This window comes from Notechis scutatus, chromosome 3 (genome assembly GCF_049901735.1).
Source record: "Notechis scutatus isolate UNSWTSFEM ecotype Mainland chromosome 3, rNotScu1.2, whole genome shotgun sequence".
Taxonomy (NCBI): Eukaryota; Metazoa; Chordata; class Lepidosauria; order Squamata; family Elapidae; genus Notechis; species Notechis scutatus.
Window position 1 is genome coordinate 83,307,633 of NC_142011.1, and position 16,069 is coordinate 83,323,701.

The 16,069-nt window shown below is 38.4% G+C and overlaps 1 protein-coding gene across 5 annotated transcripts in view; it reads right to left on the reverse strand.

Annotated features, from left to right (window-relative positions):
- The window catches only part of TGFBR3 (transforming growth factor beta receptor 3), a 165,752-nt gene that overhangs the window by 20,620 nt on the left and 129,063 nt on the right, over positions 1-16,069 (reverse strand). For 4 of the 5 annotated variants that reach the window (XM_087960597.1, XM_087960600.1, XM_087960596.1 and 1 more), the window contains exons 6-10: positions 10,216-10,378; positions 8,395-8,542; positions 5,532-5,721; positions 3,679-3,989; positions 2,715-2,867 (exon numbers count right to left, since the gene is read on the reverse strand). In XM_087960597.1, coding sequence (XP_087816723.1) covers positions 2,715-2,867; positions 3,679-3,989; positions 5,532-5,721; positions 8,395-8,542; positions 10,216-10,378 — 965 coding nt within the window. The remainder of the gene's footprint in view (positions 1-2,714; positions 2,868-3,678; positions 3,990-5,531; positions 5,722-8,394; positions 8,543-10,215; positions 10,379-16,069) is intronic. The other variant, XM_087960599.1, reaches the window with a different exon arrangement.

Below are 16,069 nucleotides of genomic sequence, written 5' to 3' on the forward strand. Positions count from 1 at the left end.
ACTTAAGACATATGGCAAGAAAATTGGTAAAATGGGGCAAAATTTACTTCCCAAATGTCTCACTTAACAACAGAAATTCGGGGCTCAATTGTGGTCATAAGTTGAGGACTACCTTTATGCCCTGATCAGCAGAATAGCTTAAGAACAGTTCACCTTAACTTTTGCAGTTTATTTAAACTGTGATTGCTAGTTTGCACAGGATTTGTCAGGAATTGGTCAAAGGCAAATGAATGCTGAATGATTCCTATTCTTTTCAATAGAGAATAAAAAAAAGGAAGTACATATAGTATGGCCAGTTTCTAAATGATGCTGAACATTTGTCTTGTAGGAAGTTACTGAACATTACTGTTAGGAAGGGCTACCCCAGGATCTAAACCCCTGTGTCTTCAGTCAGTCAATTTATCTATCTGCATCATGGTAAAAATAGACTTATTGTTTGACTTCTAAAATTGGAGTATAATAGCAGTAACATATTGGCTTTAAAAAGCCATCTGAGTATTGGCACAGAAATGAATATACCAGCAGTTTTACTTCTCTTTCTGGTAAAACTATAACACATACCGCATTTCAAAAAAGCAATGGTTCACTGAACTGGACTTGCATATATCCTACTTTTTAATAATCATCACAGTATTCAGTAGGCAAAGAGCTATAACTTTATATTACTTCAATATTTCTTTCTTTTTTTGAAGAACACACAATAACAGTGAGTTTTATACTTTCTACTTTTCTTTTGTATTTTTTTTCTTTCCCTGCTATACACATTAAGTCTTTACTACTCCCCACTATGCTTTTTTAAATACAAAAAAATAAAATAAAAACCCTTTCCCAATTTAACTCCCCTATTGAACACATTGCTCATTTTCTACTTGCTTTTCATACACAAATGTTCCCTACATATTCTTCTGGCTTTCCTAATGATGCAGCATTTCTTCAATTTAGTTCTACCTTTGTTTGCCCGCATGACAGATGGTTGACACGCAAAAGGTATTTTGAAGTTTTTGCTTCATAATTCACTGCTAGTTTCAGTGATTTAGAAATTGGTCTGAGTTTTAAGAAAAAATGTGTGCTTTTGAGATCAGTGTAATGTTTAAAGATAGCAGTCCAACTGCTGAGTTGAGAGCCAGATGTATTTTTCCACAGCCTGTTGATCTATAGTTTTTGTTGGGTACATCTCTAGATCAAATGCCAACAGCTCTAGCCAATGAAAGATTTTAAATGGCCTTTTGAAAAAAATTGGATAAGGCTACGTCTGATCAGGTTGCCTTAGCTATATTTGAGTTGGACAACAGCTTTTTCTTCATTTGCCAAAATTGTCACTATGTGCTGAAATTACATAGTTATGCTTGTTTACCTGAACTGGCCAACATCTACCCAAGTCACAGTGAAAATCCTGAACCAGACTGAAGGGAAAAATCTTACTTAGGCACAATACCTTGCATAGCTGCTTACACACTTGGAAAAACCAAACTGGATTCAAATTTTCAGCATCAAATATACATTAATATTGAAAATATATTCGACATAACTAGCATATACCAGGAAGCCCCTCCCCAAAAAGCATATACTATATGATTTAACTTAAAATATAACTTTGGAATTGCCAAGTTACTGTATTTGGTTTACTTCTAAATAAGTTCATGCTTGCATCTAATATTGAAAAATTACTGCAATTATCCAAATACTCTCACCCCAATCCCATATAACAATGATGAGCAACTGAAAGAGATATCATATAGTTCTATTTAAAATATTTGTCCTTGTGCAGATTTTTGCATACCTTTGCCCCTGAATGTTATCAGATATATATTCTCTGCTGAAATAGAATCTGTGTGACAAACTAATATTAAAGTTTCACACTTGCTTGGTATATATCCTAAACAAAGTCACCCAACTGGCAAAGTGCTAGAATGAAAAATTAAAACTCGTAGATTCCTTAATTAGTGGCATTATTTTAGTTGTTATAACTTCAACCAAACAGTTCTTGGTGATCAGTCTTTTAATTGTGCTGTAGGAATTTTGGCCCATTCCTCCATGCCAAACTGCTTCAGAAACATTTGAGGGTCTTCTAGCATGATCATTTCCATCCTTCTGCAGTTGGTGACTCAGATTGTTGGGGACAAAATGCTGACCCTGTAAATCGCCTAGAGAGGGCTGTAAAGCACTGTGAAGCGGTATATAAGTCTAAGTGCTATTGCTACTGCGGATACTGCCATGTTTTTATTGCAAGTTGGATGACTTTATTTCAGAAATAATAGACAAAAGATCAGACCCTGTCTATAAATCTATAGGACCCACATGAAGTTCTTGTAATTTTCAGGGACAAAGATATGCAAAAATTCAGACAATCAAAAGGTTGGGGAGGCAAGTTTTAGCTCACAGACATATATAACCATATTTGAAGAATGGAATGAGATAGTGCTACCACCCCACTGTCTCTTGTTAGAAGTCAACATTGTACATGTATCAGATGAAAGATATTATAACGGTAACCTGTGGACTAAAAAGCCACTAGGAAATATTCCTCCCATCTTGTGTATTTCGCGCTTCACTGTTTTTAGCTATAAATCTGGAAAAAGATGTGGAGCAGGTTTCACTAGCTTTGCATCAGAGAAACACTCTGTGCTCCTCCTCCTGATGTCTTCTAAGAGCTAAGGAGCAGAAAGAGAGATTTAGGATTCCATCTCAGTATTCTAGGAGATTAAGAAACTCACAGAGTTGAGATAGACAATGTTATCCAAAGGATAGGGAATCTGTCGGGTCCCACAATCGTGCAAAGATGACTCCAGAATAAAATGGGTCCTGTTTGTTTTAGCTCTGCAATTAGGATCCAGCAGAGAGAGCTGTGTCCCAAAGAAACCGCTAGCCTAAAAGGAAACAGAACAAGACAGAAGGTTATACCCGAACCACTAATCAGAACAGCAAAGGACAGTGATACAAAGCAACAACTGGTACCAAGCATTCTGAGAAATTCTGTATTGGAAATATATTGTATGATTATTTGTGTTGTCACAATGAATGAAGTAGGAAACCAGCAGGGCAGGTATTCAGCTGATAAGCAATTGGATAGTCTACCCATTCAGTAGAATGAAATTTCAAGATCCTTGAGATTGTAAATTAGACTTGAACATTTCAGAATAAAATACCGTAGAGAAATTGATTTTTTTGAAGTTCCCATCCAGTTACACGCAAAATGAACCTTCTTTACATGTATAAAAGTTATTATAGAAGGGAGGAAGGCAGTAAACATTTCCATTTCCTCTTTGTGGGATGAGTGGACTTTTAAATGGAGAGAGTGTTTCAGAAAGTGACCAGCTCTTTGAAATGACACAGTCAATTCTAGTATCTCAAAACTATGGCTTTATTCTCTTGACTAGGCTTTGAGCCATATCTGAAGAAAAGCTGCAGTGCTGAGACTGTGGACTCAGCTGAGCATCAATACTTTTTAGAGCCAAATGGAACACTAATGGTCCCTTAGGTCACATGACCCTTGTTCAGCTGACAAGAAGAATGGCTTTTGCCTTGAGGTTCAGCAGAACCATATTCATCAAAACAATCAAGGGGAACCCCAAGCAGTACAAAGCAGCTGTGGTGATCCCAGCCTTGCACCGATATCCATATGACCACCCAGAATCCAAAATAATTCCTTTTGAAATGAAATTAAAATAGCATGCTAACCTCTAGGGAGTCTTTTGCTACCGCTACCATCATGGACGTATCGTTACATATCACAGACATGGCGACATCAATGCTACCCTGTACTTCTTCTGGCTCCGGGTCTTTTGGAAGAAGCTGTTCAAAACCATGACTGGCCATGATTGGGTCAACAGTATCGGCTGATGGGAAGGAGCCTTGGTTGTTCTCATGAAGAAAACTGAAGCGCATGTCTTCACTCAAACGTGGGGCTGGAGGAGCTTTAATGCCATGCAGCAGTTCCTTCAGCTCTGGTGGAAGAAAATCTTCTTCTTCTTCTTCATCATTCATTTCTTCTACAGAAAAAGAGAAATTACAAATAGTAATTCCATTCAACTTATTCATAACTAGAGTCATGCACTGATTTGTTCACATAAGCATGTTAAACCATGTCTATGGAGATTCTCAGTCATCTAGGCCATGCCTTTTTCATGGTTGAAAAAGCACTTTTGGGACACGTTAAACCATGATATTATTATTATTTCTTTCCTTTCCCAAGAAATAGTTTCTTTGCCCTATTTTTCTTGCAACAAGTCCATATTTGATACAGTTTATGATTCCCAGCTTGTTTTAACCATCTCTTATTATGTCTGAATGTGTAACAATGGTTTATTCCTAAATTTGTCTTTAACTCAACTTAGCTCTTGTTGTTGCTGGCAGAAATAACAAAGAGAAAAATCCTAAGAATTTACCCAATAAGACTTATCGGCAAAACTGGCTTTTTCTTGTTCCTGGCTTTCTCAACAAATCATGGTTATAACAAATCACTATAACAAATGCCAACTTAGCAGGATGCATGAAACAGACATTATGTTAAGAATCCTATTTAAAGTACAAATAGGACCTGACACTTCTCTTTCTTCACAGAAAACAACAACGAAGGTATCTCATTTAGTGGGGCATATCCTTTCCTTCAACCTACCCAGTGTTCATCCCTCCTGAAAAACTAGCTTTCTTTTATTTCCTTGTTCTTGGAGGGATAAAAACAGCCGTGGCATGGTATGCAAAATATAAAAGCATGAGTTCCCTCAGCATCCTTAGCTCAGGACAATTGCACATTTGACAAATAAAGTTCAAAGCCGAGAATCATCTGACAAATGTGGCATTCCGCACTGTAATTTCCGGGAGCAAAAATGCCCATTGTTAGGGTTTGGGGATTAACCCCTAGCAGAGTATTGCAGCAGTAGTCAAGCCAGGAAGGGCCCCAGAGTATACACACACTGAACACAAACACTGTTTGTAGTTTAAATAGTTTTTAATCCATTTAGAGTTTAAAGCATTGTCATTCAGTCCATTAAGTCATTCACAGTATTTCCATCCAGTAAGACTCACTAGTATAGTCCAAGTTAAGAGTCCTTGCAATATCTTTATCAGCCGATAAAGATATCTTCTCCTCCTCCGGTGCCTCTCTCCAGAGGAACAATCGCTGGATATTCAACAAGACGTTCAAACAGTAGAACAGTAGAATTACGCAGTAAATCAGCAAACAGTAGCAAACAAGAACAGTTCAGTCACAGGCACTCACAGTCAGTAATCACAGTTAGTCACAGTAAGACACAGTTAGTCGCAGCAAGATTTCCAGCTTCTAATGGTTCCTTATATTGTAACTTCTAACTGCACCCTTAATCGGCTAATTGCCTGCAGCATTGTGCTTAAAGTGATAAGCACTTAAACCATGATATCTAAGTTTTATATATTTATTCACCCAAACCATATTTGGTATCAATGTTATACCTAACACCCATCAAGTATCTTCTCAATTCAAGACCTTTGGAAAATGGACCCCAGGGAACAAAAGAATGTTGTTGTATTTAATATGATCTGATGTTCCTCCTTACCTGCATCCACGAGTTGTAGGTGAAATCTATTAGCAAGGGGTGCTTTTGTGTACGTAGTAACTGGGTAGTGACCATGCTCATATGCCCAGGCAATCAAATTCTCATGAGAGGAAGGCATATCAAACACTATGGTTTTACTCATGGTCATAGAGCGTTCAGTTTCTTTTCCAAAGCCAACCCCATTTGATGTCTATAAAACAGAAAATAAAAACTTTAGCTCTAGATAAGAGTTTTGTTTCTTACAAAACTTAATGGTTTTGTAAATTGAAAGGTTTAGTTAACTATCACTCCAGATCAAACCTTGCTTTCATTCATTTATTTTGTACCATTCAATCAATGTTTTCTTGTCCACACAAGGAATGTTATCGAAAGGAACAAAACTTAGTGGGTAATGTGTAAGATATGTTCAAACAATTTCAACTGAGGAATAGACATATGACAGAATCTCGCAGCTTCATGAGACTCTTCTATTGATAACCATTAACATATACAATGGCTCTAAGAGTTGATTGCATCATATAGTGCCATAACTGCACTTAGCAAACAGAATAAAATCCTCTATGCCAAAGGATAATTGAGAGGAAATACATACTGCAACAGCTTTTTGCAACCTGATGCTCTCTAAGTATGTTTGAAGTTCAGTTCTCAGAATTTCCAGTCAGTTGGGGAAAGGACAGAAAAGACACTGTAATGATTCTTATGGCTTATAATTCATTACTAAGGATTGGCAGGGTATAAGATTGTCTCTCCTCTACTACCTGTCCCTCTCAGGCAGCAGGAGTTAAATTAAATTGTAATTGTTGATTTCAGAATGTTTGGACAATCAGGGGAACATCTGCAAAACTGAACATCATCCCCAAGTAATCTTTCAGTCTTTGAAAAGAATATATGTCTTCTACTAGGGCAGTTAACACAATTAGAGCAATATATTAAAGTGTGCAATAAAAATAAAATACTACACATACATCCAAGTTTGAAAAAAGGCTTCTGGTAATCCCCAAACCAGGACACTTTAGCAATGTTGCATTTAAGCAATAGTTGGAAAACGTTTATTCAGAAACCATACTTTGCTGCATAAAAGGAAATATGTATAGGACTGAAGATAGTGTGATAAGAACAGGCCTGAACTGAATACAATGTCCTTGGTTCAATATGCATCAGGTTCCTGGAAATGCTTCAGGAAGAGAACTGATCTACCTCTAAGCTTGTCACTGCCTTGGATTTTCCAGTTATTGAACTGAATAGCTTAAGCCAGGGTGTCCAACCTTGGCAACTTTAAGACTTGTGGACTTCAACTCCCAGAATTCCTCAGCCAGCTTTGATGGCTGAGGAATTCTGGGAGTTGAAGTCCACAAGTCTTAAAGTTGCCAAGGTTGGACACCCCTGGCTTAAGCTATTGTAGTTCTATTCCCATTTATTTTTTTCCTTTAGGGATGGGCAATCTTTTTATTCTAGACAGCATTTTCTCAGAAATAATCTGTTGACGAATCATAGTGAGCGGGGCTAAAGCACAGAAGGAATCCAAATCCAGAGGCATGTCAGACACATATCACCTCTGTAATGGGCTCATTTCCCCTTTCTGACATTCCTCTTTCTCCTTTCATTTTATTACCAAACCATCAGTTTCTCTCTTCCAAGCAACCCTGAGACTGCAGGTCATCCCATCCCAATTCAGTCAGTGCTTTCTCTTTGCTTTTCACGTCAGTGAAAACCCTTCAAAGTGTTGTTGATTTTAATCATATATCCGAGTCTAAACATGTAATCACACCTTTTAGCGTGGTGTGATTTGACTTAAACATCCTCATGCAGTAGGAGAAATCTGATTTTCTTGAGCAGCACACCTATCACAAAAGTCCTATGTAAACAAGGTTTAGGCTGCCTTGGAGTCCTCTGATGGGCCTAACTGCAGTATTTCTAGCAATTGTTTTCATTTTTCACAAGGCCCCAAGCAGGTAGCTGTGAGAAATGAAAAGGGCAGTTACACCCAGTTGTGTAAAGCTGCTCAGAAGGCCTAATTTTTACTCTATTTAAGAGAAGGAGATTCTAACATTATGTAATGAGATCCCAGCACCTGCCCCAAAGTGCCAAATGCTAAACTGGAGCTATTGTCAGTGAGAAATATCCCCTATTTAGCAATACTGTGTAACTGACAACTGGCAAGCACTGTCCTATGCAATTGTTGGTTCTATTGTATGCCTCTCAGAATCACATTTGTGACATGAGCAGCCATATAAATTAAACTGACAGACGGAAGATAGATGGTTTCATTTATGAATGCATTCTTGGGAGCAGGAGGAATCTGATAGTCACTGAATCTCTTCAGCTTTTAGAACTGTGACTGGAACAACACAGGAACTTCACATACATGGGACCCTTTCTCTTTCAAATTGCTCTTAATATTTAAATAAAAATATTATTTAACAACTTGATTCTTGCTGAATGAAGAGCTTGAAGAAAAGGTTCAAAGTCCACAGGTGCACAGAACAGGGTGCAATGTACCCCCAAGGCTTTATAAAGGCTTTCAGAAATGAACGCTGATCCATCCTTTACACCAGGGTGGGGAACGAAGGCCCTATTATGACTTGTGGACTTCAACTCCCAGAATTCTTGAGCCAGCCAGGAATTCTGGGAGCTGAAGTCCACAAGTCATAAAAGGGCCATCGGTTCCCCACCCCTGCCTTACACGGTAGCAAGCTGCTTGGTAGGTTAGAAGAAAACAAAGCACCAACAACATTAGCAAAAGAGGAGGGAGAGATTTAGTCAGCCTTTCTGTTATCAGGCCTTTCCTTGTACACAGCAAAGCAGGAGCTGTTAACAGACCCATGCCTCCTCCAGACCACAAAGCAGGGCACTGTCTACTTACAATGGCTTCCAACCTCCCCTGCACGTCATGGGATTTGATGACCCAGTTGACAGACTTTCTGCACTTGAGGATAAGTACAAGATCCCTGACAAGTGTGGTGTCTGGCCGAGATGGTCTGATGTCAATGATGATATCCACCTGGAAAGCGCTGGATGTGGAAAAGCAAGGCAGAGTCAGCCTGCATGCCAGAAAATTTTTGCTCTCAACCTTCTTCCAATCCATCATGTTCCCAGTGTCTGGCCAGTAGATTAAAACACTGGAGATTATCCCAGACATCCAGCATGTGCAAAACAGACTGTTCCACCACACTTGCTAGAACAATTTTAAATAACAATGGAAACAACATACTTTTTACACTGATAATGCTCCTCAGAAAGCTTGTCTTTCCCATTTAAAGAGCGCACATTTTCTCTGTTTTGGTGTCAGTTCAAGAAAACCACTTAGAGCTGGCTTTTCACATCTGCACAAAAGAGCTATCTTATTTTGCATCAGAAGTTTTAAATGCAGATTTTTATACCTCTGTTCCCTTTTGGTACTTTTAGTATGAAGCAAAAGTCACTTTGCTGTCTCTTCAAAGTTCAAAACCATAGTTTGGCAAACAGCAAAACAGCCTGAAGAGTTCAATCTGCTTGCTGGATTTTAGAAGCAAATTCTATAAACACAGAATTACTGAATCTTTGTAGTTTTACTTCATTTTTAAAATGATAGAGAGATATGCTAACTTTGTTGCCAAATATTTTGTTGCCTGCTTTAAATCAATAGCCAATTTCTTGCTCTCCAACTCCTGATTGTGAGCCCTATTCTCTCTTCTCAACCCTTTTACAACTTTATATTATTCCCCTTTATCCCTTGGACTACTATTTTCTATCTCTTTATGCCAGCCTCATAAAACTATTTCAATTCTTGATGGATAATTTTGTTAACAAAAACGTGTATGTGGTCTCTGTATTACCTTATCCCATGATGTTTGATCAACTTTCTAGTTTAATTTTCAGCATTTCCCACCTAGTAGGAATCATGTCCAACCCTCCTGAGTTTTTCTGAGTTAAGAATAAATAGACACCAGTCCAGCCCAGGTAAAGGTCCAATTAAACTGATTTATTGCTACTCATGTCTTTGCATAGGAATATTCTCAACTAATAGCACCTGCTTGGAGTTAGATAAGGAGCAATAGGATTCAAGGGGGGTTGGACTTAATCACCTTGTGGCTATGTAGGGATTCTAGGCTGATATCCCTTTTAACTCTGCCCTCAGGTTCTGGCACTCATTCTCCTACAATACCAACCTTATTGTCACCAGCTATGACAGCTTCTTATAATAAAAGATAAATGCCCAGCATTCAATCCTAATCATGGTATAATTTGGAAGCAAAGAGGACTTCAAACAACTTTTAAGCTTATGTCCAATTATTGTATGCTACATGATGTTTAAGCCAGATGTCCAATCCTTTATATAGCTGACTTTTGTGCTTATTACAATTTGGCACTGAAACCATCATTTTAAGAGAAAATGACACATCTAATTTGATTTGCTTCATTAGATTTATCCCGTGTTTGAAATGTTAGGTTGAAGATATTGAATTTATGACTTTAAAACATCAACATATCAGTTCCAATTATAAAATGGTAGGTTTTCTACTTATTCTCTTTTACAAATTTGTATCAAATGTCTATAAAATCTAGTCTCAACTTCAATATGTTGTACTTTTATACTTTTTATGTGACTTTTACAACATGGGGCTTGGTGCCTTTAAAACTGCTGTAGGGCTGAAACCAGTCCCTTCCCAGTTTGAAGAAATATAATTTCATTTAAAACATTTACCTGTTTGAATCAGGTGCAATAAGTTCAATTATATGAACTTCTTTATCATGGGCCACCCTAGAAATAATGCATCCCTCTGCTGTCTTTGGTTGTAGGTATCCCGCAAGGTAGTTTAAAGAAATAAAGTTCTTTTCTATGTTGCATGTTGTAGGAAAAAGTTGAACTAAAAAAAGAAAAAAAAGAAAAATTATTTCATACATTGGTTTTAATTACCTGAGATTGTCAAATGCAATTATACAGATTACATTTGCAGTGATGCCCAAACTAAATACAATAAATATTCTTTTGTGTTCAGAACTGATTTTTCCCTTTTGTACATTTTATACATTTAATCAATTTTAAGTCATACCAATATGTAGTAATTTATACCACTACCTGTAACACATTCAAAAAATCTCACATATGCTAAAAGTCAAGATACTCCTTCCATTTTCTATTTGATTTTATTTGTTCAATTCTAAGAAAAGGTTCTAAAACTAACAGAGTAAGTGCAGAGTAAGAAGCCTGGAGAGAAATCTAATTGTTGGCATTTTCCGTGTCTGTAGTTCATGTTACTCAAGCCTTTTCTGATGATTATAGTACATTTTTGTTAACACAGTTACAATTCAACAATTAACATGGAGATCCAAAGTTTTTATATTACAGAATTCATAACTAAGGGTAAAGAATAGCAAAGCATAGTCTAGCTTAAATATGCACATCAGGTGTCTGAATAATGGATACAATATCTCACACCATTTCAAATCTCAAGCAAAGCTTTGGTGCCAAAGAATAGTGAAAGACTGAGAAAAACAAATTCCCTTATTCCTCCAAACCATTGTTTCCAAATTTGCTTTAACCCAGGCTTGCAATCACAGAGAGAGTGACATAATGTGTGATAGCTCCACCTAATGCACAGATGGGACGGCTTATCTTAGGGAATTGTCAACTTTTGACCTTTCAGAATCACCATTGCTACCGATGGAACACTTTCTCCGAAAACAAGAACTCTTACATTACAGAGCTCAAGTTATTTATTACAACACATATGCAAAAATACAATAGACAAATATCCCCAAATACAAGTCCCGCCCCAAGAATACACGCAAAAAAGACTGTGTTCATTCTTCAATGTTAGAAGGACAAAGCAATCCTAGATTTCTAATGTGGAAATTACATATTCATTTTCTGGTTACGAACTAGCTCTTGACCTGTCTAATAAATTAATTCATGTAGTCAAGAATTAATTATATGTTTAGAAATTAATTCCTTATATGGCAATAGGTTCTAGATGCTTTCTAGTTTCCTCTGCTTTCCTCTCTGCTTACTTTTGTGTTTTTCCTTTTTTAATTACTTTTCTTTTTTTTATCCCTTTTCCCCATTTTTGTATGATGTACTTTTTTCCATTTTTGTACTGTTAATTAAAGCAATACAACATGTTATGAATGTCTCACTGTTCTTTGACCTACGACCACAATTAAGTCCTTGACCTACGACCACAATTAAGCCCAAAAGTTCCCATTGCTAAACAAGATAGTTAAGTGAATTTTGTCCCACTTTATGACCTTTCATTCCACAGTTGCTAAATGAATCACTGCATTTGTTAAGTTAGTAACACAGTTGTTAAATGAATCTGGCTTCCCCACTGACTTGGCTTGTCAGAAAGCTGCCAAGGGGGTGTCAGCATTCCAGCAACACTCCATTCCACCCAATAACTCCGAGATAGACATCTCTTAAAGGTTCCTTTTATTTTGGATAGTAACTGGCACAACTGTGGAATCCGGAATCTGAAAGTTCCTTGCAATAAATAAAAACTACACAATCCATGCCCTGCACCCATCATCGCATCACATGAGCCAATCACCATCCATCCCCAGTTAAGACTTCCTCTCAGTTATGTGCAACACAACCTGACCTTGAATCAGAAAAAGAATATTATTATGTCTAAGTCGATATCTTCCAATATTCCCCCCTCCCACTTTCCCAGGCCCAAATGTGGCAGGGTGGGAGCATCTGATCTCAACATGGCTTTCAAAGCTCACAGGGGGATCACATGCAACCGGTACATTGCAACCGTCATAAACATGAGGCAATTGCCCAAGGTCTGAATTTTGATCATGTGACCATGGAGATGCGTAAGTGTGAAAAACGGTCATAAGTCACTTTTTTTCAGTGCCATGCTAACTTTGGTCACTAAATGAACTGCTGTTAAGTCGAGGACTGCCTGCATTATAAAAGAAAGAGAGAGAAACTCAATCTCCATAGACTTCTTCCACATCATATCTACTTAGGATTACTGTTTTATATTCTACTTTGGAATCATTATGATTTTCATGAAAAGCAGGTAGCACTCTCTACAAAATAAATAGAAAAGGGAACTACAGTATTATTTTCGTTTCCTTGTCTTTTTTTTTAGTAAACTAAATGCCACAAACGTTTTAAACGTTTCCTATAGGGGAATTCCTCCAGCCTTTTGATTGTTTGAGTTGATCTTTTCTAGTTTTCCAATATCCAACTTGAGATATAGCAACTAGAACTATACACACACAGAGAGAGAGAGAGAGTATGGTCACTCACATCTGATCATACCAAAGACGTTGAATGAATGGATCGAGACTGGCAGTTTTATTTTTAATCTTTTCCATCCTAACTCAGTTTTAGTGTCCCTTTGCCTTCTTCTCTGGAGGATCCTTCTGTGTGAGCCATGAGAAAGTAAATCTATTCATGGAGTCTGACAGAGCACTCCCCAAACATCTGTTAAGTATCCTGCCAGATGGGATCTCAAAAGTTGCAGAGATATTCTGCCAACTCCTCCCATTCAGACAATGGAAAGTGATCCTGAAGAAGTCCAGCTTGCACTCAGATTAACGTACTCAAAAAGGCACACACGCAAAATTGATGCTCAATGGAGGCAACGCAAGGTCTTCAAATGGGCAAATGGCTTTCCAGCCCGTTCTCGGAGAATATCACCACGCGTTTGAATGCGAAAACACTGCAGGAGATTTTGTAACTTCACTGTGTGTTTCTGGAACATCCTCTTGTTTTCAGTCATCAGTACCAGCAAATAAATAAGTCAAAAAGGGGGCAGCTTTTTTCATCATGTTGGTATCACCTTAAAACATATGCTGTTTGGATTGATTCAGCTGCAGGGAACAATCATAGTGTAATAATACATTATCTACATTGTAGGTAAAGCTCAAGACTCCTTTGAGCTGAACTAGACTTCTGGTGGATTATATGGACATACCCAGGTAGGCTTCATGGCAACCAAACCAAATGCTTTGACTTATGTCCCCTTTAAAAACTGTTCTTGGGAGAGTTTTTTTCTCCAGCCGATGATAACTGGAGGTGGTTTTATGACTTCCCAGTCTAGCCTTTGACCCAGAGATTCCCTGAGAGTTTTGTATCTAAGGGTTAATGAAGTGTGTCCCTTATCTTTTGTTTTTTTGTTTAACTCTGCTCAACAGGTTAGAGTGTTTGCACTTAAAATAAAAGATACAGATGCTGAGTTTTGTTTTGGCTTTAGAGCATAATTTGCTCTTGGGAGTGGCATAGCAACAGCATTTAGACTTACATACCACTTCACAGAGCTTTATAGCTCTCTCAGTCTGGGTCCTCATTTTACCCACTTTTTTGAGCCCATTCAGGATCGAACTCCAGGTTGTGGGCAGAGTTAGCCTGCAATACTTCATTCTAGCCACTGTGGCATCATCATGAGTAGGTAGTGCTCGACTTACAACAGTTCATTTAGTGATGGTTACCACGGCACTGAAAAAAGTGACTTATGACTGTTTTTCACACGTATGACCGTTACAACATCACCATCATCATGTGATCAAAATTCAGACGCCTGGCAACTGACTCATATTTAGGACATCTGCAGTGTCCCAGGGATCATGTGATGACCAACTGCGATCTTCTGACAAGCAAAGTCAATAGGGAAACTAGTGTCACTTAACAACCGTGTTACTAATTTAACACCTGCAGTGATTCGCTTAACAACTGTGGCAAGAGAGATCGTAAAATGGGGCAAAACTCACTTAAATGCCTCACTTAACGACAGAGATTTTGGGCTCAATTGTGATTGTAAGTCGAGGACTACCTGTATTTTCAGAGGCTGAGACTGGGTCCCTTCAGAGTCCCTTGGGACTGGGTTGCTTTTCCAGAGTGTTACATCCTTGCTGCTATTGCGTTAGGATGGAGCGAGTGATGGAGGAAGGGAAAGCATTGACTAGAGATTATGCAGGGATGTCTACTAACAGATTGTGATGACCCGGGGCGTGGCACAAAAGCAAGAAAGTCACAAAAGTAGGTAAAGTCCCTTTAATACCGCCAACTTGGCCCCCAATGTCCAGTTATCATCGGCTGGAGAAAAAAACTCTACCAAGAACAGTTTTTAAAGAGAAGAAATTCAGTCTGAACCCAAAGAAGATATAAATTATAAATAAAAACCAACACAAACCACGCTGCAGCAATTAACGAGACAGGGCAGGATAAGTAAATGGAAACTTCAATAGATAACAAAACACACAGAGTTGAGAGGATGCCAGAACCCAGATAAGACTTGACAAACCAAAATAATTCACGCTTTGTTTCCAGCAAGGTACGATGCGCAAACGCCCTTTTTAAATCCTGTTTTCCCAGTTACAGCTAATGAAGGGAATCAGGGCCCTTTTCTCCCCTGTAATTAACATAACTCGTGTTGCTCCCTTTTCCGTTCCTTCCTGAGTGCCCGAGGATGAAGAGGGGGTGACCCTGGGTCTTCCTCTGAATGTCCAGCTGGACTGTGCCCTTCCCCAGTTTCTTCCACAGTCACTGGAGCCACATTCCCACTCCCTGTCAGCTGCTTGATCTCCCTCTCAGAATCAGATTCCAACAGGGGCATGACACAGATCTTGCAAATTAGAACTTTTTTTAAAAAAAAACTATTACTATGAAATTAAAGTGCATATGACTGAATGGGCTTCATGTGTGCTATGTTTTATTTTGCAGGTAGTTAGTGGAAAAATGGGTGAGTGGGTGGTTGGGTATGTGTACTACACTGCTCTGGTGTCTAATGTTATGCATACAGTTAATGTATGTGTGTGTATCTACTTTCGGCAGTTGCTCCTATGTGCAAGCAAAAACCTTAGCAAAAGATTGCCTCAACTGCTAATTAATAAGGCCCTGGTTCAACTTATTCATTTTTCTCTATATATTTCCCAATTAAAAAGAGCATTTTTCAGTAGTCCAGCTTAGGGTGAGGAAACACCGTTTTCATTTTTACTATCCACATCTACACCTACTGTATATGATACACTTAGGAAGATATGCTACTCCAACTGAATAAAATACCCCAAGTAACGTAACCCACCCCCCCTTTACAGTAAGCAGTAAACAAGACAATGAATAACGGCAGTCATCTGCCCTTCATCAACTGCTAGTGGCACTTCCTCTGTTTAACCAACCATGTTGTCTACAAAGATCCTCCAGGTAAGTCCTGTCAGCCTTCTGAAACACTACCAGGGTTTAGACCATTCTTATTATCTATGTAAGTAACTTCTTCCAGAGGAAACAGAGAGAAATCTCATCACCAGGTCCCTGATGACAACACTTCCTTGGGGTTGGGACCCAGAGCAAGCTGCTTCTTCTACATCTCACCAGGTCAGCAGGTACCACTAGAAGAAGGCATCTGATACACAAGTTCCTAAGACACAAAGGCGATAAAAGTAATGACCAACATCTTGAACTGTATCCAGAAACCACCTTGGCAGCCTGTGCAGCTCTCACTGTACGACTATAGAACGGGTAAATTAGGCTTAAACTATTACTAATCAGGCTACTGCATTTTAGAGATGGTATTCAAGGTCGCATGAGTTGCAACCCTGAAATGACA